This window comes from Coloeus monedula (assembly GCF_965178545.1).
Source record: "Coloeus monedula genome assembly, chromosome: 18".
In the NCBI taxonomy this organism is placed as follows: Eukaryota; Metazoa; Chordata; class Aves; order Passeriformes; family Corvidae; genus Coloeus; species Coloeus monedula.
Window position 1 is genome coordinate 12,136,578 of NC_138798.1, and position 23,187 is coordinate 12,159,764.

A 23,187-nucleotide genomic window follows, 5' to 3' on the forward strand; every position below is an offset into this window, starting at 1 on the left:
GCAAGACACCAGGGCTTGGGTGTCCTGGCACTGCCTTCTGGGACCTGGGACAGGATGTAAGGGCAAGCACACCACAAGCAGCTTCTGAGTTGGAGCGAGCAGTGGGACCATGTCGGGGGGACAACATATCCCCAGGGAGCCCTCGCAGGTTTTTGGGGGTGCCCTGGGCATTAATCCTGCAGCGGTGTGAGGGAACAGCTCAAACAGCCCCCCAGTGCATGCAGGGGCATGCCATGGTGGGATCCCCCGGGCCTGGTGGGGAGGGCCTCTGGGCAGGAGGTGCTGGTGGCTCTCTGTCCCGCATCCCGCAAGCCGAGTCAGCAGCAGCTCCTGCGGGCGGGGAGTTCCCGCGCCCGGGCTGGGCTCGGGAACACTCTGCGGGCAGCGATACACCCTGGGGTGCCACCCCAAGCGGGCCAGGCCCGAGTTCAGCTGCACCGGCACCGGCGTGGGGACCGGGACGGGAGTGAGTCCGGAGCCCCGCGGCACGCCACGGCGACTCGTCTCAGTGCCCGAGTCACGGCGCCGGAACAGGGCTGTGCACCGGGATTCGGGACTCGAGACCCGCAGGTCCGGCGGGGCGGGGCGGGGCGGGGCCGGGCCGGGCAGGCGGGGGCGGGGCGGGGCGGTGAGAAGCGTCGGGGGTGCAGCGCTCCTGGGACTACGAACGGCAGTGGAGTGGAGTGGAGTGGAGTGGAGTGGAGTGGAGTGGAGTGGAGTGGAGTGGAGTGGAGTGGAGTGGAGTGGAGTCGGCGGGGCGGGGCGGGGCGGGGCGGGAGCGCAGCCGAACCGAGCGCGGGGCTGCGCCGCCCCGGCCGCCCTTTATTGTGTCGGCCGCCACCGAGCTCGGGCCGCAGCAGCGTGGGCCCGACGGGCAGGATGTCCCAGGAGAGCCTCCTTGGGATGGACGAGGGAGCGCTGCGGAAGCTGGTGAGTCTCACGGCTGCTCCGGGGCTCGGGGTACGGTGCGCGCCCGCGGTGGCTCCAGGGGCGGATCGTGCCTGGAGATGCCTCGGCTTCTTGAATCCCCCGGGCCGGGGGCTGCTGTCCCAGGCGCGGGCAGAGCGAGACCGGGCGGGGCTCGGGTCTGTCGCTGGGCCGGGAGGATTCCGAGCAATGTCTGGGAGCGGATGTAGCGCTGGGGACCCAGCTCTGATCCTGGGCGGAAGCACCTGGAGGGACCCGCGCCGGCCCGGGTCGGGCTCTGGGCCGGGGTGAGCTCCAGCATGAGCCCCCGCTCTACTTCGGTGATTCCGGAGGCTCTGGCCCCGCTCTTCTGACAGCGCTTGCCCCCCTGCTCGCAACCGCGCCCGGCCGTACCGCCTGTCCCGGCTTCATCTTCTCGGCCGGCGGATCCCGGAGAATCGTTCCCCGATGCCGGCAATGGTCCCCTGCTCCCGGCTTTCCCGTTGCGGGTTCCCGCGCAGCCGGGGGCTGGCGCGGTGCCAGGCGCACTTCCCAGGCTCTGCCCGCATGGCTTTGCATCCCATCCCCTCCTGCGCGGCGGCTTCTGGAGTACCGGCCGGGCACTGCCCGAGGAGCGAGAGCCGCAGTTGTGCGCTGCCGGGTCCAGTGGGCTCTGGAGGGCCTCCGTGTCCCGGAGACGGGACTCAGGATACTCGGCCGGGGCTGGTGTCCCGGGAAGCCCCTACAACTGCCCGGCTTAGGGCAACCCCAGCGACCCCCGGCCCGGGGCTGGGGCTGTGCTGGCTGCCCCGCGGGTTGAGCCGGGGTGGCCCGGCCCAGCGCTGGGGAATGGTCACAGCAGGAAGCTGAGTCAACCGGGAAGGCAGGTCTGCTGGAACAGGAAGGAGTCGGGATGCCGTCGGGAAGCGGGGGCTGTGCCGTGGGTCGGCATGGAGGCTGCCCCCGACTGAGTCTCCTGTCCTGCTACCCTCAGCCATCTCTGAGTGACGACATGCAGACCTTCCCGTGGTTCGAGCAGAGAAGTCTACTTGCTTCTCGTGGGGTGATGTCGGGGCTAACAGACCACCCATCCAGAGGTTTGGGGATGGGTGGTCTGGGTGTTTCCCCATCCTGCCAGTGCTCCAGCTCTGCCGTGTCCCAGCCGAGGTCTCTGATCTGAGATGGAGCCCCAGGAGCAGTGGTGGGTTCCTAGTCTCTGGCTAGCCCAGGGAGGTGGATCTCATCCTGCAGCAAGCACTGGTTCTGTGGGGGCTTTTTCTTTGACATGCTGGGGCTTTGCCTCCCCAGAGCACCATGCTTGTGACCCAGATCTCACTGTCCTTTGTGGCACAGGCTGGGGAAAGCCTGCTCTGAGCTGACGTGAGGCAGGGAAAGAATTATTTTTCCTCTGGTTAGGTTTTTGGCACCACTCAGCTGGAAGAGGATTAGTCCATATAAGGGAAAACTGCCTCTCCCACCGCTTCCTCCCTTCTCTGCTCTCACCAGCTCTCCACTCTGCCTTGCTTCTCCTCATTTCTCCCAGCAAGTGACACCTAGGCAGCAGCATCTGATGTCCCCAGGGAAACTGGAAGAAGGAGGCTGGGGGACTTGAGGAGGTTCCTGCAGCCCCCTCACTCCTGTGCTGGCTGGGCTGGGAGCTGCCAGGAAGCCTCTGACCCGCAACTCCTGCCATAGGCATCCGTATGATTCCCTCCCCAGCTGCCCACTGGTATCCCAGTCCCAGGGAGGCCAGTTGGGGTGAACCAATGGTGCAGCATAAAGGTGACCAAGGGCTTGGAGGAGTCGGAGGAGGGAGCTGTGGGGGATGGGGTAGGTGCTGCTGCAGGGTGGCCTTTAGATGGATGTCCAGAAGCAGGGGATTGTTTGAGCGCTCATGGCTGTGCTGAGCTCCAGGCTGCTGGCCTTGGGCTGGGGAATGCTTCCCTCTCCCAGCCCCTCCAAATCTTAGTCTGGTTAATTAGGGAGGATGTAAATATCTTTGGAGGCAGAGCAGGCTTGAGCTAGGAAAGTCGCTGCCATGAGATCTCCTTCTTATACCCACTAGCCTTTGGCAAATCTTCGATGGCCCTGAGAAGCACTGCATCCCTGCCATGTCCCTGTCATCCAGTGTCCTTCCTGCTTTCCTCTGCCAGGGGACACCTATGCTCCCATGGCTCTTTCCAAAGGTGACAGTGAATCTTGGGGCTGTAGAAGGTGCTCTGTGTGCCAGGTTCATCTGATGTTGCAAAGCGGTTTCCCAGTGGCCGGGCTTCAGCCTCCAAAGTGCTGTGTGCTCAGGCACTCCAAAGAGCCAGATGGATGCAGGGCTAATTGCAGCCCTCCTGGAGGAGCTGCGCACCTCACCAGGGCTCTGAGCACTGTTGTGTTGGGCACCAGTGGGGAAGCACCCTATGGGTGCTGTGCCAGTGCCCTTTCACAGAGGCACTCTGTCAGCTGAGGAAGGTGTTTGCTTGGAACCATTAATTTGCTGGAAGCTGAGCAGGGCCCATGGGGCCCCGGAATGTGCTGATCCCTGATCCTGCCTCTGCCGGCAGGGCTGGGCCCCTTGGTCCCTTCGCAGCTGTTGCGGTTTCCAGCATGCTTTCCCCTGCCACTGGCCACGGAGCTTCCAAAGCTGCCTCATCCCAGCTCCCTGCTGACGTGGGCTTGGAATAAGGCATTTTCTCCTGCTCTGCCATTTGTCCTGTGGGGAGAAGCCTTCCAGGACTTGGGTGCAGGTCAGGTCTCAGCTGGAGCCTCCTGGATAGGGCAGACCTCAGAGCCAGCAGATGGGTGCCACACAGCACACACTGGTGCCAGCATGTTCCCTGCACTAGGGTGTGCAGGGCTGGTGTCCCATTGTGTCTGCCTTCCCTGGCACTCACAACTTACGCAGCTGCTGTGCACACGCCCCTTCTCCTCCCTCCTCCCACCTTCCTCATTGCCCTGACCCAGCTGCTGAGGCCAAGCCACTCACTGCCAGCAGCTTATTTAGTGAAGGGCCAAGGCCTTGGCCACCCAATATGCAGTTGAGGACTGTTTTCCTGTCCTCACAGCCTTTGGATAGCTGCAGGGAGAGCTGTCCTTACTGCAAAGCTCTGCCTCCAGCCCTTCATTTTGAGCTGAACCAGATTCCACCACTTCCCAGCCTATCAATGCTGCCGTGTGTGCAGGGAGCTGGGCTTCCCAGCTGGCCATTGCTGCTGGACCATGCCTTTGTCCTGGTGGTAGTGTCCCCACTGTAGCAGCCTCCTTGGGATGCCGTCAGCCATCAGGGGCAGACGGGAAATGAGAGGCTCATAAGGATGGAGGGGCTGGTTTTCTCTCTAACACTCCCCACTGCTCTGGCAGCACCATGTCTCCTGCTCTTCCCAGCTGCTTCCCTGGCCCTGTGGTGGCAGAGGTGCCTGCTCTGGATAAAAGCACAGAGGGGGCTGCAGGCTTCAGCTCTAGCCAGGATGCTGGAAGGGATGGTACTGCCTGCTGGCATGGTGGGGGCTGCTGAGGTGGGGGAGAAAGAGCACCCTGGCTCCAGGCAGCTCCCCCAGAGGTTATGTGTATTTTTAGAGTTGGTCTTCCCTAGGGCTTGGTAGTCCTGGCCACTGGGATCTTCCCAGCTGGGGAAGGATAATGCTCCCAAGTTGGGTTTTGCAGCTGGCAAGGGTTGGAGTACCACAGCTTTGGCTGCTGCTGGGATGGCACATGGGATCTCTGTGCCTGCTCTGTGCTTCCTGGCTTCACTAAGATGGGAATACTCTCCGAATATCACCAAACTCCAAGCAGAGAGGGCAAAGTGCAATAGCTTCTCAGAGTCTCTGCAGAGGGGTCTGCTTACAGGTGGTGATCTGGGGCCCCCAGTGTGGCTCAGTTCAGGTGCAATCAAGGGACTGACCCTGGATCTCTGCTGCAGTGGAACCCAGAGAGCCTGGATGGGTGGCCAGTCAGTGGCCCATGGGACCGGAAGGGAATGGACTGACGCTCTTGTCCTGTGGCACAGCCATGGCTTCTCCCAGCATGATAGATCTTGATGCTGACAGCAGCTGCTGTTGGTCACAGGGTTTATTTTTAACAAGATCCATGGGAAATCACTTCCCAGGTTCCTAGTGTCAGGGCAGTCTTGTTGTCCCACAGCAGGACAGTGTGAGGATAGTGGGCCCATGCCTGCCCTGGCTGGCCTTTCACTGCAGATCTGGCTGCCTTCTGCCCCTTCAACATCAGGAGTTGTGTTCATGGCCCTCTGGAAAAACTGGAGCTGGTAGTGGGACTGGGGTGTGATCTGATCTGGAAGAGGGGGAGCAACTCTGGGTGCCCATGGCAGGTGCTGACCTTGGGTGGGCTGAGGGGCACCTGGAGTGCCTGTGAGATGTTCATGGGGGGCATCTGGGGGAGTTGTGGCTGTGCTTCCCACACATAAGGGGTTAGACTAGGATTTAGGACAGATCCCACTCATGGATTTGGCTCCAAAAGCTGCCTGCCATCCCCTAGCAGTGAATGAGGGTGGGGAGGGCTGCAGGGTGGCCAAGATGACCCCTGGGTGGGATGCTGGGACCTTTTCAATCAGCACCTCTGGGGGGACATGGGATGGGAAGAGAATGGGCTCTCCTGTCCCTTCGCTGCTGGAGGGGCTGGCATGGCTGGGAGGAGGGCTCATTCCAGAGCTGGTGGCACTGGGAGGGGCAGAGCTTCAGGGCACCAACCCTTGGAGGCTGCAGGACCACTGGTGGGTGTTCATTTCACATGCTCGTTTCTTTGACCTTTACATGCCCGGAGGTCTCAGTGCCACTATGGCAGCCCCTCCTCACCATGGCTGGTCCCAGCATCCTGCCCCAGGGGGGCCATGCCCACTTTCCACAGGGCATAGCAGTGCTGGGCAGCATGCACTGGGCACGTGGGTGCCACAGACAAGACAGCACCTTTGTCCAGAGTGTGGGCAGCTCATGGCAGCGTGGCAGAGGGCAGCACCAGGTCTGAAACGGGGGCTCAGTGACCAGAGCCAGTGCTGAGCTCTGCCCTGTGCACCTAGCTGGAGGCCACACTGGACCTGGCCGAGCGGCGCCGCATCCGCTCGGCCATCCGGGAGCTGCAGCGGCAGGAGTTGGAGCGGGACGAGGAGACATTGGCATCCAAGCGCTTCCGCCCAGAGCGCAGCAGCCAGCAACAGGACGACAAGGAGAATTGGCCACAGTGAGTCCTGTGGGGAGCTGGGGTCATTCTCTCCCTCTGCCCTGGGAGATGGGGACTGCAGTACCTGGCCCCACTGTGGCTGGGACAGATTTGGATGAACATGAGGGTGGGAGCAGCCTGGCACAGAGGAGCTTGGCACATGGTGGGGCCTGTTGCCTGGATTTGCCAGCTGCCCGCAAGGGGACTTTGCTCGCAAGTGCCTGTGACAGCTCCCAGATGGCCACCGCTCTCACCCTGCTCAGGTCCCAGCACCTGGAAGAGGAGCAGCAGGCAGCCCTGGCTGCCTTGTCTGAGCAGCTGGAAGCCATCACCAGCGTGGAGGAACTGACAAAACTGGTGAGCAACTGTGTGCTGGGGGAGACCATTTGCTGGGATGGACCTTGTGCTGGGACTGACCCTGCTCTTTCCTGGGTCCTTCCCCCTCGCAGCTGCGGGCAGCAGGTGAGTATGAGGAGCGCAAGTTGATCCGAGCTGCTATCCGTAAGCTGCGGGCCGAGGAAATTGAAGGTGAGGCACCATTCCCATGTTCCGGGGTGGATGCCCTGGAGAGTCTGGGATGTGGGCAGCTCCTTCCTGAACACCATCTTTGCTTCCATCCAGCCGCGACCCTGGCTGGGAATGTGCAGAGCAGCCGGAGGGATGGCAGCAAGTCCCCCACTGTGCCTGGGGAAGCGAACATTGTCCAGAGGGACAATGCTGAAACACCAGCCCTTACTGTGAGTGAAGAGAGCTGTGGTGAGGGCAGCACCAAGCCACCAGGCACAGACAGGAGCAGGGAGAGCAGCCAGCAGGATGATGCAGAGCCAGCACTGGCTGGGCCAGACGAGAGTGGGTATGGGGAGGCTGTGGAGCAGCCCCCTGCCCAGGAGCCCGAAGGCTCAGCGGTGAGTGTGTAGGGCACTGCAGGGGGTGGGACGGTTCAAGATTTCACCTCTTCCTGGGGCTCCTGTGCCAGCCTTTCTGGAGCACAGAGCCCTGGGCAATCTGTGCTTGCCTGCCTGACGGGACTGAGGTAGGTGGGGCTGGGGTCTTTGGGGGCAGGGGAGATATGGCTGGGCTGTGCCAGCGTGGCTCCAGCAGTGGTGAGCTGAGGCTGGGGCCTCAGGCCAGGGTGCCCCATGGCTTCTCCCAAGAGTGCAACCTGGTGGGGATCTGGGAGCCCCTTAGTGCATGTGGTGCACTCCTCCCTGCTCCAATTCTCAGGGATGGGGCTCTTTGGAGGCAACAGTTGCTCATCTCTCCTGCAGCAGTTCCCTTGCATGGGTAGAAACCTTGATTCCCTATCCTCCTTCTCATGATGGCTGTTCCTGTCATCCTTCAAGGGTTCAGGGCTCATTCTGGAGTGAAGCTGGGGGCTTTCTGGATGGGTGAAGGATGAGCTGGTGGGCAGAGCTGGAAGGAATGAGCACAAGCTGGGGTTTTCAGTGCAGCAGGGATGACCCTGCAGAGACTGTATGGTGGTAGGAGATCTCTGCACCCAACCCTGTGGGGTTGCCCTTTGAGGGTGAGGGTGGGAAGAGAAGCAATGGATTTAACCACAGCTGGGTGAGAAGGCATGGGTTCCCCCATCTGCCTCTGTCTATCCCTGCTTCTTCCTCTGCCTGCCCCAGGGCCGTAGCAGGAGGCTGCAGAAGGGATGTGGCCTTGTGCCGCCTTTCAGCACTGTCTGCCTCCCTATCTGGATGTGCTGGCATGCAGCCCCCAAGCCCTGGCTGGGCTGGGACATCACTGAGCAGCTGAGAGGGCTGTTCCATTCAGTCTGACTCATTGCTCCAAACCCAAGACCATTTCCGTCCTTGGGTTTGGGGCCTGGTCCCCCTGTGCCCCTTCAGGGTATGGGCCCATCTTCGTCTCCCCCTGCTCTGGAGTCATGGTGCTGCTAGAGGCACTGGCACAGCCAGGACTGGCACCTTGTTCCCTAGCTGACACCAGGACACCCTAGCCCTACTCAGACTTATGTCAGAGACACATCTGTCACTTGTGTGTGGTCCTATGTCCAGAATATTTCATCATTTGCCAAGCAGAGCTGCAGGTGCCATGAACGAGGACAGGATAAAACTGAGTGTTTCCTGTATCATGGAGCCCTGGAGTGCCTGGGCTAGGGGCATGGGGCAGATTTGGGGTCCCCCTTCACTAGACACTGTCTCCCTCCCTGCCCACAGGATGCAGTGGGGTGTGGGGACACTTGTTGCCCTATGAGCCTCCTGCTGTGACCCCTGTGCAGGGACTGGCTTGTCCATTCCCGGCAGCATGCAAGCAAGGAGCTGGATAGCATGGGAAGAGACCACAGCCTGTATGTCCCTGGCTGGAATGGGACATGGTGGCACAGTCAGAGACTGGAGTGTGGCTGATTCTGCTCTCCCCAGGCCCACAAGCGAGAGGATGTGGTGGAGCAGGAGCATGTCCCAGACAGGATGAAGGAGCTGTGCAGCCAGCAGGCGGGAAACCCTGAGAAACCCACTGGTCAGGGTGAGTCCCCACAAATGTCTGTGGCAAAGCCCTCTGGGTGCGTGCCTGGGGCAAGAGCTGTGCCTGGCCAGCTGCAAGATGATGGAGGGAGATGCATATGGCATCTCACAATGGTGGGCAGGGCAGCCAGGTGCCTGGAGGAGCTGCATGAGTAGGGATGCATTGCAGACAGCTGCAGGCTACCCGAGCAGAGCCTCTTCTCTTACTCACAGCTGTGGTTTCAGGGACCCTTGTGCTCCCGGAGCTGCAGCCAGCCCCAGAGCCCGATCCAGAGCCTGAGGATGGTGGTGAGGACCTGCAGTATGGCCAGCCCCAGGGGCAGCCACAGGCAGCCTGGAATGAAGGGAACCTGGGCAGACCTGCCAGCATCCCAGAGCCCAGTGTGGTGCAAGGTCCCAGAGGGGAGCACCCCATCCCGGGCCAGCCCAGTGCTGGCAACCAGGTACAGAACTGGTGGCAGCTGCCACTGCTCTCCTTGCTCAGGGCTGGCAGTCTGTGGGTGAAGGCAACTTGATGGGGGTACTGCATGTAACCCCCAGCTGAGTGCTCTGCCCCTCTCCTCCCACAGCTTCATGTTGGGGTGCACTGCCAGGTGCTGGGGCCAGGTGGGAGACACAGGAGGCCACCACTGGGTAAGTGTAGCCCTGAGGGGGGTGACACAAGAGCCATGGGGCCCTGCCAGCTGGGCAGCCCCACCCCAGGCCGCTCCCCCCCCCCCCACTCTACTGTCCTGCGGCATGTACATCCCAGGCAGCCCTGGGGACATGACTCCAGCCCACATGTGCTGGGCCAGGAATGTGAGTGTAGGACATGGCCAGGCCAAAGGCCACCCATAGCTGGGGGCTGATTGCTGCCTAGCCAAGCGGTGGCAATGCCCACCCCAGCCAGGGAGCTGGGTGCCAGGCAGGCTGTTTACTGGGGCTCCCACTCTGGCCGGGTGGCTGCAGGGCCGTGAAAGGGAATCGGTGCCAGCAATAAACCCTGGCCTTTTGCATTCTTTGTCCCAATAAGGCTGGGAGCTGTGCATGGCTGGCTCTGACAACCCCCGCCCTGAGCCTAGCACCCTGCAGGGCCTCCCCACAGCCCTGAGGGATGCCGGTGGCCAGCAGCTGCCCTCTTCCTACTGCTGGGAAAACCATCCCCATGGCTGTACCAGGAGGAAATGGGGAAAAACCAAAAAGCAGTTCTCTGCTTCCAGGGTCAGGGTTGCTGCCCTGACAGGCGGAGGTTGCTGTCCCTCTGAGGAGCCCCTGGAGGCTGCTGGCTTGTGGGAAGGAAGAAGCCTTGGGAAGATGCTGGGGGTGGTGGGCTGCAGCGTGGCACAGCCCTGGGGTAGAGGGATGTGTGCAGGACCCAACCCCCTCTTGCCTCACAGGGAGGCTCAAACCTGGGTTCTGAGAAGCTGAGCCCTCCTCCCTCCATGGGCATCAATGTCTCCAGCCCCAGGGCAGAGCCGTGGCTGCACCCTTGAAGTGTGAGCCACCTGGCCCCCTCAACATCCCTCCAGAGGCAATGCTGTGTCAGGGCCTGGTGAGGACAGGGGTGATCCCAACCTTCCAACACAGACCCCAGGTACCCCCACTGCACTGCTGGGCACAGAGCCTACCCTCCTCTGCAGTGTGGTTTTGAATTGCAGGGCAGAGCCCATGCCTGGGGTGCAGGGAAGCCTACGAGTGCTGGTGGATTTTGGCACTAAGCTCTGGGGAGTGTGGAGTGATGGGGAAGGAGATTCCAGGGTGCTGTGCTGGGGTGGGGGATGGCAGCAGCACCTGTGCCATGCTCACCCTCTGCTCCCTTTGTCTCATTCCTTCCCTGACTTGTCTCTTCCCAAGCATCAGTGCCCACCCAGGAGGTAATGGGGACCCCGGCTCACCGGAATACTCACCGGTGGGAGCTGACGCCCTCCTCCCTTTGCCTGGCTGGCCCCACGGGTAAGATCCAAGTGGTGGCTGCCTCCATTCTCTGCTTCCCGGTGGCGGGATGTTGCCGGTGGAGCCTGGGCAGGTGTGGAGCTCTGCAGTGTCAGGATGCTGCAGGATGCTGCTGGCTGCCCACCTGCTCTTTTGCTTCCTGCCCAGAATCCCTCCCTCCCTCCCATCCATGTGCACAAGCACCCGGCAGCAGTGGGGGGAGGGACCGGAGGCTTTAAGGGGCTGCAGCCACGCTGGGAAATGCTGGGTGTATTATGGGATCTCTGGGGGGCAGCAATACATCCTGGGGTCACTGTGGGGGGCTGCATGCATGGTCAGACACTCCGGGGGCACTGTGCATCGTGTGGGCAACCCAGGGGGGCTGCATGCACAGTGTGGCATCCTGGTCAGGGGCAGCATGCATCGCAGGGGGCACCCCAGGATGGGGGGCAGCGTGCATCGCGGGGGGCTGCACGCGCGGTGCGGGGCCAAGCCCGGGCGGGGACACACGGGGGCGGCCGCAGTCCGGTGACCCCGCGCCCATCCCCGCAGCGCCGCGCCCCGCCGGACCCCCACCTTCCCCCGCCGCCGGCTCGGTGCGGGAGCGCGCGCAGCGATTCGGGCCGGCGGGGGCGGGCGGCGCGGGGGGGCGGGCCGGGGCCGCCCAATGGCAGCGGGGGCCCCGCACGGCCCCGCCGGCGCCCCCTCAAAACGCACGGGGCAGCGGCGGCGGCGGCGCAGAGCAGCGCCCGGCCTCGCGCCCTGCCGGTCCCCGCCTCGACGCCATGAAGACCTTCTTCACCATCGAGATCAAGGATGGGCGTGTGCAGCCCCTGGCATCTCGCATCACGGCCGTCCCCGGCAGCCAGCGGGCAGGTGAGCACTGATGGGGTACGGGGTGCACAGGACAGGTCCAGTGCGCAGGTGGCATCTGTCATGAGGCTTGACACTGTAGGGGTAGTGGGCATGGGTGTCACGCAGGGAGGTGTGACTGGAAAAGGTGGGGATTCCTCAAGGAAGATGGGCACCGCAGGGGAGTGGACATCTGCAGGGCTGTAAGCACTACAGGACTGTGCTCCTAATATGACAATGTGCACAGCTGGGCAGTGGAGCAAGTGAGTGCCAGTGGCAGCCAGGCACTGACAGGTGGTGGGCACAAGTGGGTAGGTGAAGGCGAGCAGGCTGAGCCAGGCCAGGCGGGTGTTGATCAGCAGTGGTGGCATTTGAGTGCTGGCAGCCCAGAGGCTGAGCACAGGTGCTGCCAGAAGAACAGAGTGTGCCTGGTAACCCTCATCCTTTGGCATGCACTTTCAGCCTGCTCAGGGCATCTCAGTTCAGGGAGACCATCTGGCCCTGCAGACTGTCCCCAGCCCCACTATCTCACCATGTTTATGTTTGGGGTAATTCCCCAATCCCTGCCCTGGCCCCACAGCCCTGCCCCATCCTCTCCTCACTGACCTGCTGGTTCAGGGGAGCCCACACCATCCTGCTCTGTCCCATCCCACTGCCTGCACCATGTCTGTTCCAGCCCTGCCCCAACCCTGCCTGCCTGCAGATGTGGCTCCTGTGGCCATCCCTCTCACCCGGGGGCCTTGGCTTCAGCTGGAGCACTGCAGAAAGTGCCCTTCCTTGGGGAGGATGATAAGCCAGGGCAGTGAGGGGTCTCAACTTCCCCGTCCCTTGCTTGTCCCCAAAGCCCTTTCCCTCTTCCAGAGCTCAGTGCTTGCTGCCAGGGCAGGATGTGTGGGGCAGGCAGATAGCTCAGCCAGAGCCACTCCCCAGCTGTGGGGCTGAGCCTGTGGGCTGGGTCGGACTCCACATGCCTCTTGCTCCCCTTGCAGAGGTGACTCTGGGGCTGCGGAGCACCCCCATCCGTATCACCACCATCCCCAGCACTGGCAGCAGCATCTGCAACATCAGCAGTGTCAGCAGCAATGTCACCAAGGTGAGTGCCCAGGGGGCCGCCTGGCCATTGCCTGGCAGCTCCAGGGCTTGGGGTGGGGACCAGGGACCAAGGAATTAGTGCAGGCAGCATGCTCTGGAGGCTCTGTCTGGTTTTGGTTGGTGCTTTTGTTTTGGTGGGGTTTTTTTCACCAAGAGACCCTGGACGTTGTTTGTGGTTGCACAGCCCCACCTGAGCCCCCTGCACTCTGAACTGTGCCACCATGTACCCAGACACTTGGGGAGATGGGCAGAGGGGGACAAGGAGTGGGTCTCCCTCTGTTTTAAACACCTTTGAGGGTGGCAGCAGCTCAGGGAAAAACCCATTGCCAACCACCCCTCTGTTTTTCCTCCTGGGGATGGACCTTGGCCATGTCTCTGGGGAGCCCGCCTTGGAGTGGGGCTACTCCTCAAAGGTCTCTAAAGCACCCTGGAGCTGTGGGTTGGGGTCTTGCCTGTTCCTGCTATGCCATCCTGAGTGGAGAGTGGCCACAGCTGCAGCCCATCCAGGAGGGATTCTTTGATGCAACTGGAGAAAAAACCTGAGAAAACAATCCCTCTGCAGTGTTTTGCAGGGAGAGCAGGCTGTGGTCACCCTGGGGCTGGGTGCATACAGGAGACAGCCCTTCAAGTGCTTTTATCTGCTCCTGCCCATCTAGGGTAATGTGAGGCACCCGTGTGCTGCCTTGGCCAGAGCCAGGATGTCAAACACAGCTCTGTCTCCCTCGTAGCCCTGTGCGTGCCTGGCTGCCTCTGCGGGAACAGCACTGTGGGTGGCCTGTGTCACTGCCAGTGGCTGTGGTACCACCCGTGGCCTGTGGCATACTGGTGGCTGTGGTACCACTGGCTTCACCCCATCCTCAGCCCAGCCCTTGCCAGCATGAGGCAGGCAGTGTCCACAGGTGCTGCCCATACCTGCCAGCAGGTCCTGCCTGTGGGCAGCTGTCTGCAGCGGGGTGACTTCCCCGTGCTAATGCGCTTGGGCAGGCTTGGCCCGAGCACTTGTCAGCTCTCATTAAGGTATTAGTGGGTCTGTCCAGTGAGGTGGGGGGCCTGAGACCTGTCGGCTGCCTGTCAGGAGATGCAGCCTCCAGGTATGCTCCTGGTGGTTAAGGAAGAGGAGGAGGATGAGGCAGCTGTGCTGGCAGCCCTGCCAGGTAGGGCTTGGTCGGAGGACCAGCAGGGTGCAGGGACCTGGGGGCAGTAGTCACAGTGGCATGTCTTCTCACTGGTGGGGTACTGCCTGTGCCCGTCGTGCAGGGACCTGCTCTCCTTGGAGCAGGCATTGGGCAGCATGGGGGTATGAAGACCTAAAACCCATGCCATGGCACTGATGCTAGCCTGGGGCTGGAGATGTTGTGCTGTGGGTGATACCAGCCCAGAGTGGGAAGGCACTTGGGCGAAAGGACGCAGCAGTGGTTGGCTTTTTCACTCACCCAGCACTGCAGTGGTCAGGGCTGGTTCCCACCACTTTGTCCCACAGGCCCCAGGAGGGTGTCTGGCCCTGGCAGCCACTGGGGGTGGGGGAGGGCCTCTTGCAGGGCTCCCCTTGCTGAGCCACCTGGTTCCAGAGCCGGATGCACTGCCAAGTGTGGCGCCTGGCTCAGCACCCCTGCACGGGACCCCCGGCTGCTGAGACCAGAATAGCCCACAGGCAGGGAGTGGGCCAGCCTCCAGCCGGGGGGGTGCCTGGGTCCTTATAAAGGACAGTGGACAGCTGTGCGGGGCTCGCCACAGCGCCTGCACCACCACCATGCCGGGGGTCAGCTTGGAGGGGCTGGTGCAGGCTGGGGTGGCTGAGCTGGCAGAGCTGCGGCAGGAGCTGGTGGTGTTCCGGGGGGCAGCAGAGGGGCAGCTGGAGCGGGCCCTGCAGCGAGTGCAGGCACTGGCGCAGGCACTGCAGACATTGGAGCAGGAGCACCTGGAGTTGCGGGCAGAGCTGGGGCGCCTGGGCCGCCGCATCGAACTGCTGGCGCCAGGGCTGCAGGAGCCCCCTGGGGAGGACATCAGCACCCTCTTTCTGGAAGCACAGGACCCTTGCACCCACTTTGAGGGCACGGAGGAGCCCAGTGGCCCTGTGGCCCATCCACCCACTTTCTCCAGTACGCGCCAGCAATCGGCCCTGCATCTCTCCCGAAGCAACAGCAGCGTGAGTGTGGGCAGCCCTGCCCCATGAAAGGGGGGTGGAAGGGGGTCACCAGCCCCCAGAGCTCCTGGGGGTGTCTGTAGCCTTGGCACAAGGCATGACTGTGACAGTGGTGCACAGGGACACGGCATCGTGGGGATCTGCCACTCCTTGGGCTCACTGTGATGGGGCTGTGCACCCACCTGTTCTGCATTCCTGGTGTGCCAGGTGGGAGGCTGCAGGCAGCTGTCCTGCCCCCACTGCAGCACCAGGCACAGGTGGTGGCATGGGCGTATGTGGCCAGCATCAGCTTCTGCCATTGGCTTTGCCATGGATTGGTTACTGGGCCACAGGATGGAGGATGGGGCCAGGTGTGTGTGTGGCTGCTCTGGCCCCGCTCTGTCGTCCCTGCTGCCTCTGTGCCCTATTCTGGGCCTGGCCCACTGCCTGCTGTGCATTGCTGGGGGGTCGTGCTGAAAGGGACTTGGCATCCTGGCTGTGCTCAGGCAGGGGCTGAACTGGCCTAGATCCTGGCAGGGATGTGGGGGAAGGCTCTTGATCTCCTGCACAAGCTCTTCTCTACACTAAGTCCCTTAAATCCATGGAAATCCCTGTGCTGCTAATGGCATGCACTGGCCTTGCCAGCACCTTGCCCAGTGCTGAGTAACAGCCACTGCCCAGCCCAGAGTCCTGGGCAGCCCCTGCCTGCTGGGGGGCCCAGCCACCTCCTGCCAGGGAGCAGAGAGGATTTGGAGATATTTTGGCAGCCATACTGGGAGGAGGAGAAGGACTGCTGGGCCCTCCTGGGGCACAGGGTGCTGCAGGAGAGTGTCATGCTCCCCTGCCTGCCTTGGGTGCTGCAGATGCTTGCAGCATCCCACCAGCTGAGAGCACTTAACGCCCCATGTGGCACATCCTCTCCAGGGTCCTCACTGCCTGTAGCACTGGGCAGGTGTCAGGGTGATGAGGGCCTGGACCCTGAGAAGAGGTGGGGAGATGGCCAGGCTGGCAGGAGCTCAGCCACACGATGATGTCCTTGCAGATGGAGCCGGAGGTGGTAGAGCAGCACCAGGCACCAAGGCTGGAACCAGAGCTGCCCAATGGCATGGAGAAGGTGCAAGTGAGGGAGGTGGAGAGAAAGAGCAAGCTGAATGTCGAGGAGCTGAGCAGGATTGAGGATGAGGATGTTCTGGATAAGATGGTACCTCTTCCTTTGGCTCGGGCTCCTGCAGGAAGGTAAAGGGACCTCAAGCTCGTGGCAGACTAATGATGGCTTCCCCTCTTGCAGCTGGATCGTACAACAGACTTTGAGGAGCGACGGCTGATTCGAAATGCCATGCGGGAGCTGCGCCAGCGCAAGCGAGGTACTCAAGGATGGTGACCCCCGCTGGGGTCAGAGCAGTGGTAGTAGCAATATGGGGTGAAGTGCGGATGTCCAGCTACGAGGAAGTGCAGGAGGGTGCATCCTGGGTCCTCTGTTGCCCCCCTGGCTTTGCAAGGCCAAGGACATCATCCTTCCCATGAGCCAGTTGTGGGCCAGCAGAAGCTGCAGGACCCTTGGTGTGGCAGGAACCATGCCCCCCACCCCACCTTGCTGCTGATGCCATCTCCCACTCATATTTGCAGACCAGCGGGAGAAGGAGCGGGACCAGCGGCTGCAGGAAGCTAGGAGCCAATCTGTCGCAGGAAGGGCTGGCCACACCACAGAGACCACCACCATGCAGAGCACTCAGTCAGCCGATGGCTCAGCACGCAGCACTGTCACCAAGACTGAGCGTCTCATCCAGTCTAGTACGGGCTGGGCTGGGGGGGTGTGCCAGCCCATTGGGAGCCTTGCAGAATCCTTCCCAGTGCTCCTCCACCACAGATCCTTTGCCATTCACTGCCTGTCCTGAGTCTGGCTTGACTCTGCTGGGAGCAGGACTGTGGTTCTGGCTTGGCCAGAGCCTGCCTGGGGATAATTAAGGATTCTGCTCTGGTGACTTCCCTCTGAATCCCCAACCCTGTCAGGATGGCAGGGCCTCATCTGCACCTTTGGCCTGTCTCTTGTCTCCTATACCCCTGCTCTCCCCATCCCTGGGTGGCTCAAGCTGAGTGACTGCAGGGGCTGAGGGATGCCCCAGCTCCCTGCTGCTTTGCGCTTGCCTGTTTGTTCTCTGCCTGGGGGGCATATGTCCTCTGTCCTCCCTCTGCCTGCCATGCGCATGGCTCTGCCATCTGGGAGTTCTCCCTGGTGCACTGCATGGGTGCACTGCATGGGTGCGAGGGTGCTTGGCAGCAGCAGGCATCTGTGGGTGCTGCTCCTCCCAGCCCAGCAGTTCCTGTTACCCTGTCCCTGCAGGTGATGGCACCAAGACCTCCCATACTACAACCATGGAGTCAAGTTATGTGAAGAGATCAGACAGTAAGAGTTTTTCCTCCCCTTTCCCCATGGCATCCTCAGGGTGTAACCCTGGGGCATCGCTACCACTGAGCCGTCACTGCCCTGGTGCAGGTAGAGTCCTGCCTGCCTGGCACAGCTGCCCTCTGCTCCTGCCTAGGGCCTCTCTCCTTCCTCTCTCTCTGCAGATGGCAACAGCACTTTCGTTCAAACCAAATCATCCTACAGCTCCTCATCCAAGAAGACGGGCAGGTGAGCAGAGGCGCCTGTGGGGACAGCCCCACACAGTCCCTGTCACTCACCTGCTTGTGCAAACCTTCTGCCCAGCTTGCAGCGTCCCCACACAAACGTGGCCCCAAAGCCTTCTGGGTCTGTGGGGTATGTTCACTGTGTTCAGAGGCTCTCATGGGTCCTTCCATGGGCATAGAGATAGGTCTGCCAGCTGAGGACCTTAAGCCACCTCTCTGCTGTCCCAGGGACATGGAGGTCTCCTGAGTGCCAGGGCTGGCTGTGGGCTGAGACCACTGCTTGCCCTCCCCTGGGCTGCCCACAGCCCTTTTAGCATTGCCTGTCTCTCTCCCAGCATTTTTGACCGTGAGGATGAGAGTGCCTCTCGGCAGAGCAGCCTGGCTGCGCTGGAGCGGCGCCAGGCGGAGAAGAAGAAGGAACTGATGAAGGCTCAGAGCCTGCCCAAGACATCAGCCTCACAGGCGCGCAAGGCCATGATGGAGAAGCTGCAGAAGGAGGGTGGGAGGTGAGGCTGGGCCTAAGGCAGGCTGGCCGGGGCAGTGAGTGCTGCACAAATAACAACACCCTGCAGCTGTGGATAACACCCCGTGTCTCCTGCCACAGTTCACCAAACCCCGCAGCATCACAGACCACTGTGCAGCGGTCCTCCAGCTTTGGCGTGCCCAACGCCAGCAGTATCAAGCAGATGTTGCTGGACTGGTGCAGAGCCAAGACCCGGGGCTATGAGGTGGGTGCCACCTCCTCTTCCTGTCCCAATGCCAGTCACTCTGTCCCTTGGTAACTCTGTTGCCCTCTCAGCATGTGGACATCCAGAACTTCTCATCCAGCTGGAGTGATGGCATGGCCTTCTGTGCCTTGGTCCACAATTTTTTCCCTGACGCGTTTGACTACAGTAAGCTGACGCCCCAGAACCGCCGCCAAAACTTTGAGGTGGCCTTCTCTTCTGCAGAGTACGTACCTCTCTTGCCGTCACGTGGACTTGGGATGGCTTGGGGTGGCTCTCCTGCTCGCTACTGGGGCGAGGGGGAACATGTGGAGGTGATGGTGCTGGAGGTGGGTTCTAGTAGGTGTCACTCCCCCATGCAATGCAACGAGGTTAGGCACTGTGGGGGCAAGCAGCAGCTGTGTGGGCAGAGTCACAAGAGGCCAGTGCAACCCAGTCTGGTGTGGCAAGGGTGGGTCTGGGAATCTGGGTTCCTGGGTGTGGGGCAGAGCACCCAAAGGAAGAGCAGCAGCCCCACAAGCCCACCTGGCTTCAGGCAGTACATACCACCCTGGGGTACCAGGTGTGGCACTGCAGCCTGTGGGGGGAGCAAGGTTTGCCTGTGCCAGGTGCCTCCTTTCACAGTTATAGGGGCTCAAACACCGTTGCAGCTTCTCCAGTCTCTTCCCTTTTGCTTCTGGTTTTCCTGGGTGCTGAGAGATGGGAGTGCGCCCAGCTGGAGGGCTGGCAGCCAGCCCTTCTCTCCTTCCTTCTGTCTCTCTCCCACCCACCCACTCCTCTCCTCCAGCACCCTGCCCAGGGGCAGGGCTGGGGGTGGGGGTCCCATCCTGCTGATGTCCAAGGTGGCGGGGTGAGCTGGAGGCTCCCGCAAGCTCCCAGGGTGCTGTGGTGCTGTTTGATGGAGCGAGAAGGGGGCTGCGGGCCTGGTTCTTGGCGCTCCTGTTAATGGATTTTTTGCCTTAATTGGGAAACTGGTGTGCGAACTTGAGAGAGCCATCGATCTCTCCGGCCTGGAAGCCAGGTGGCCTCTCGTCCTTCCTCCTCCTCCAGCTCTTGTGAGCATCCTCTCCCGAGCTTCCTGCACCAGGGCTGTGCTGCGCGGTTCCAAGTGGAGCTGGGCAGGAGGGCTGGGCTTGCTCCCCCATCCTCCCAGCGGGTCTATATAGGAGCTATATAGAGCAATGCTCCACTCTGGAACCCGCTCCCCGAGCACCTGGCGCGCCAGAACACCTCACTCCTCCTTCTCCTCTTCCATCTGTCTTTACCTCTGGACTTCACGCCTCTCCACGCCACTCACCTGCCCCTCTCTCCCTTGCTTGTGCCCCCCCAGTCTCACTGAATGGCCTCGGCATGGGGTGCCCAAAGCCCTCCTGCCCCTGCATCATGCATCCCCAGAGCATGCCAGAGCAGAGCAGCTGCCAATGGGACGGGAACTGCACTGATCTGTGTCTCTTGTTTTCTCTTCCTCCCCTCCCTGACTGGGCTGCGGTCACTGGCTTGCCCCTCTCTCTCCCTGCACCCAGGAAGCACGCGGACTGTCCACAGTTGCTGGACGTGGAGGACATGGTCCGGATGCGCGAGCCAGATTGGAAGTGTGTGTACACATACATTCAGGAATTCTATCGCTGCCTGGTCCAGAAGGGGCTGGTAAAAACCAAAAAGTCGTAGCCCATTGTCACCCCCCCAGGACCAATGGTGAGAACCTTCCCCTCCAAGTACCTGCCCATGCCCCCACAACCACCAGGGCTCGGCAGGGAACTGACTGCCTCAGCTGGGATGAGGCTGGGGGATGCTGGTGGGTGAGGGGTGAGTGCTGGTGGTGCCGGACAGGGCCCAGCAGGAGGTGGGCAGAGACAGCTGGCTGGGGTCGGGCCTTCTGGAATAGTGCCTATGGGAGTTTGGGCAGGGGGGACTGTGTCACAGACTGTTGGCTCTCCACCTGTGGGGAGGGCAGTAGTGATAACAGAGCCCTTCTCCCATGGCTGAGCCTGACTCATGGATCAGCTGCTGGGGATGCCACTCAAGATGTTCTGAGTGGTGCTGCCTGAATGTGGGTGGCCCTCCAGGATGCTGCAGCATCACTGCTTGGACTTGCTGCCTCATTCCCCTGCCCCAGAGTGCATGCCCAGCTCTGAAATGCTGCCTGCTCATATATGGGCAGAAGCAGGAGCCTGGAAAGTGTGACTCAAGGCTCAGGTTCTGCCTCGGCCTGCAGTGCTTGCGCCTCTCAGGGCATCCTGGCTGGCACTGGAGCTGCAGCTCCCCTGGCTCTGCAAAGCCCTGGCACACCAGGGCCCAAACAATGGCTTTATAAGGGCAGAGTTACTCTCTGTGTGCTGCCATTACTCTGCCATCACCCCCCGAGCCAGGCTGGCAGTGGCAAGGGCTTTCCCAAGGCCCCAAGCATTGCCCCCCCATCCCCATGATGGCCAAATCATGAGGTGGGGCTGGTGCCAGCCAGGCTGTGGGCTGGGAGCCCACTGACCAGGCAGCAGAGACCTAACGGGATGCCAGGGGGCTATGGGACCCAGGGTGGGGGCCTCTCCTGGGCCCTGGTGCTCCCCAGGGGCTGACACTGGCTGGGATTGCTCGTTGGGTGGGGCTGTTCTAGGGGGCCAACGTGTGCAGTGGGGCTACTGCAGGAGGGGAGAGGGGAGGTACAGGGCTTGGGGGTGAGGGTATTGTGGTGGTGGGTGGCAGCATTGGGTTCAGACCCTCCTTGTGCACCCTGTCTTTTGGGGCAGAGCCCTGCCTTGGGGTATCCTCCTTGTGCATCCAGAGTCTTGGGGCAGAACCTTGAGTTCTGCCGGGCCAAAGCAGCTGAACTGGCCATGGCAGCAGCAGGTGCTGCCAGTTTGTGTCAGCACAGACCCCAGTGCAAGTGCAGCCCTTGCTCCAGCAGCAGCAGCCTGGCATGCTCCAGCACCATCTGTCCCCTGAAGGGGGGACAGTGCCTGGTAGGGGTGCAGGGGGCTGGGCAGGGCCAGAAGGGTTGGCAGCAGAGGCAGGGTTGCTTCTGTGACCCCGCTCCTTCTCTCCCAGTAAAAGGGAGAGGACAGAGGTGGCTGGATCCCCCTCCATGTCCTTCCTGGTTGTCACAGTGACCCCTAATTGTGTTGTCAGCCCCTTCAAGCACCCAGGGAGCCTCCACTTGGGGAGAGACATGGCCCAGGGCACTGGATGGGTGGCAAGGCAGAATGGGCCACCCCACCAAAAGGGCAGAGGCAGAGCCCCAAGGCTATTATGAGGATGGGGACACAACCACAGCTGATCTGCCAGGGCCCCGCAAGACTGGTAGCTGCTGGAGCAGGTTCTTGCATGGACCCCTGCACTGTGGTGAGGCAGGGAGAGGAGGAGATAGGCACAGGCCAGGTTGAGTGGGCTGAGGCAGGGCAGTGCCCACTCCAGCAGTAGGGCTCCAGTCTGGGACAAGGGTGGGAGCCAGGCTGGCAGGGCTTGGGGGAAGGCAGAAGAGCAGGACCAGGGCTTGAGGCAGGAGTAAGGGGCAGCATGTAACCAAGACCCACCCCCTGCTTTCCCTGGACCCCTTGGTAAGGTTTGAGGCAGGGGCACAGCAGACAGCTGCAGCCAGGCAGGGCTCTCCCTAGAGGTCACCAGCATCGGCTGGAGGAGCAAGAGGAGGAGGGGGCACGGCTTTAGCAGGGGATGACTGCCAACACCAAGAGCTGGGACGGAGAGTACCAGGGGAGCAAGGGGTGCAGATAGTTGGGCAACCCCTGCCCTGGGGGTGCAGATAGTTGGGCAACCCCTGCCCTGGGGCAGGCACCTCCCAGGACAGATAGCACATGCTCTTCCCAGTGTCAGGAGCAGCAGGACTGTGGGTAGCAGGGTGGGGTGGGGGGCGTGTGAAAGGAGCTGAGCCGGTCTGAGGGCAGCAGTACCCACACCAGCAGGCCCGCGGCAGTGTGGGGTGCCCATCCCAGCTCCCACATGGGGCAGCCTGCCTGAGGCCATGCTGAAGGCTTCATCTCTGCAGGACGCTGGTGGACTGCGTGCCGCTGGTGGAGGTTGAAGACATGATGATCATGGGGAAGAAGCCAGACGCCAAGTGCGTCTTCACCTATGTGCAGTCCCTCTATAACCACCTGCGTCGCCACGAGTTGCGCATGCGGCAGAAAGAGTGCTAGAGCCTGCCCTGCCCACCCCCACTGCTGCCCTCACCCCAGAGCTGCCCAGGGGGAGGGGAGCTGCTTGCCCTGGGAGGGTCTGGGGGCCATGGGTCTGGCACTGGGGACAGGAGACCTCTTCCACCAGGGCACCCCCACACCTCTGCCTTGGCAGAGCTGCTTCTGCCTCGGCCAGCTGTGGGCTGACCCTGTGGGCAGAGCCAGCTGGGCGCTGCTGGGGATGCTCCCAGCTTGGCTTGCCCCCCATGCTCCAGCCTTTTAAGTTATTTGTCCTCCAGGAATTATTTGCCCTGCAGGCAGCATCCCTGTGTCCCTGGGGTGGCCTGGGCATAGCTGTGCCCTCAGACTCAGGACACTGCATGAGTCTGTGGCTGAGCAGGGCTGTGAGGTCTAGCCAGGGTCATGGTGCACCCTGCAGTGGTTCCCTTGGCCCCCTGCAAGGAAGCCTCTCTGCCCACTGTAGGCCCTGCTTCGTGTCACCTCCCTGGGGACAGCTCCACAACTGTGCTGACACCCTGCTTCCCACCTCCACGTGCACCTGGGGCACTTCCACGTTGGGGGCACCTGTGGACTGGGGAGTGGGCAGGGGCAAAGGGTCCCAGGGGAGCAAGGCCAAAGGAACAAGCTGGGACAAGCCTCCTCCACTCCCCTCTCCAGCTCAGGGCACCCACGTGCTCAGCGCCGCTAGCCCCTCTGTCACATCTACACTCGCGCTGACACGTGTACCAACACCAGCCAGATAATAAAGGTTTATCAAAGGCAATGCCTCTGACTCAGGTCCTTCTCCCAGCAGCATATTGCACACCACAGTGCTTGGGGAGCACTGGCAGTCCATCTGCTCCTGGCCTCTCTACCTGCAATTCCACTGCTCGCCCAGCCCAGAGGGACACTGGGGCATGTACTGCTCCTCCACTCATTGATGATGTCCATAGCTGAACCACCCTGACCAGGGCTGTCAGTTCACTGCCCCCCATTGCCCCAGGCCTGGCACAGGGAAAAGATCCCATGTGGCCAGCAAGGCTGTGGTCAAGTGTAGCTGTGCCCCACTTCCTTCCCTAGCTCAGGGCCAGCTGTCCCCACTGGGCCCATGCAGCCATGGGACTTCAGTTCAACACTACAGGACTCACTCATGGGCTCATGCCCATCCCCCT

General features: G+C 61.9%; 1 protein-coding gene across 4 annotated transcripts; it reads left to right on the plus strand.

Moving 5' to 3' along the window:
* The first annotated feature begins 820 nt into the window (after positions 1-820).
* Positions 821-22,658, plus strand: SMTN (smoothelin). 4 transcript variants are annotated; one of them, XM_082293712.1, is made up of 22 exons: positions 821-930; positions 5,930-6,090; positions 6,333-6,426; positions 6,519-6,597; positions 6,691-6,974; positions 8,457-8,559; positions 8,772-9,001; positions 9,128-9,191; positions 10,392-10,490; positions 11,022-11,345; positions 12,311-12,414; positions 14,443-14,559; positions 15,578-15,736; positions 15,824-15,899; positions 16,162-16,326; positions 16,877-16,939; positions 17,104-17,167; positions 17,499-17,669; positions 17,768-17,891; positions 17,963-18,114; positions 19,412-19,583; positions 21,886-22,015. In XM_082293712.1, exons 1-21 carry the CDS (start codon positions 880-882, stop codon positions 19,554-19,556), a joined length of 2,829 nt encoding a protein of 942 aa, XP_082149838.1. In that variant the 5' UTR covers positions 821-879; the 3' UTR covers positions 19,557-19,583; positions 21,886-22,015. The 4 variants fall into 4 exon arrangements, with proteins under 4 accessions (XP_082149838.1, XP_082149837.1, XP_082149839.1 ...); XM_082293711.1 differs by lacking the exon at positions 19,412-19,583 and having other exon boundaries at positions 21,886-22,658; XM_082293713.1 differs by lacking the exon at positions 19,412-19,583 and having other exon boundaries at positions 8,784-9,001; positions 21,886-22,658.
* Positions 22,659-23,187: the final 529 nt, after the last annotated feature.

What these genes read in the sequence shown, in the direction of transcription:
- SMTN (XM_082293711.1), top strand. Translation starts at nt 880, where the DNA reads ATGTCCCAGGAGAGCCTCCTTGGGATGGACGAGGGAGCGCTGCGGAAG. An exon ending in CCCCGGCAGCCAGCGGGCAG is followed by an intron (nt 11,346 to 12,310) that starts GTGAGCACTGAT and finishes CTCCCCTTGCAG; the next exon opens with AGGTGACTCTGGGGCTGCGG. An exon ending in TCAGCAGCAATGTCACCAAG is followed by an intron (nt 12,415 to 14,442) that starts GTGAGTGCCCAG and finishes CTGGAAGCACAG; the next exon opens with GACCCTTGCACCCACTTTGA.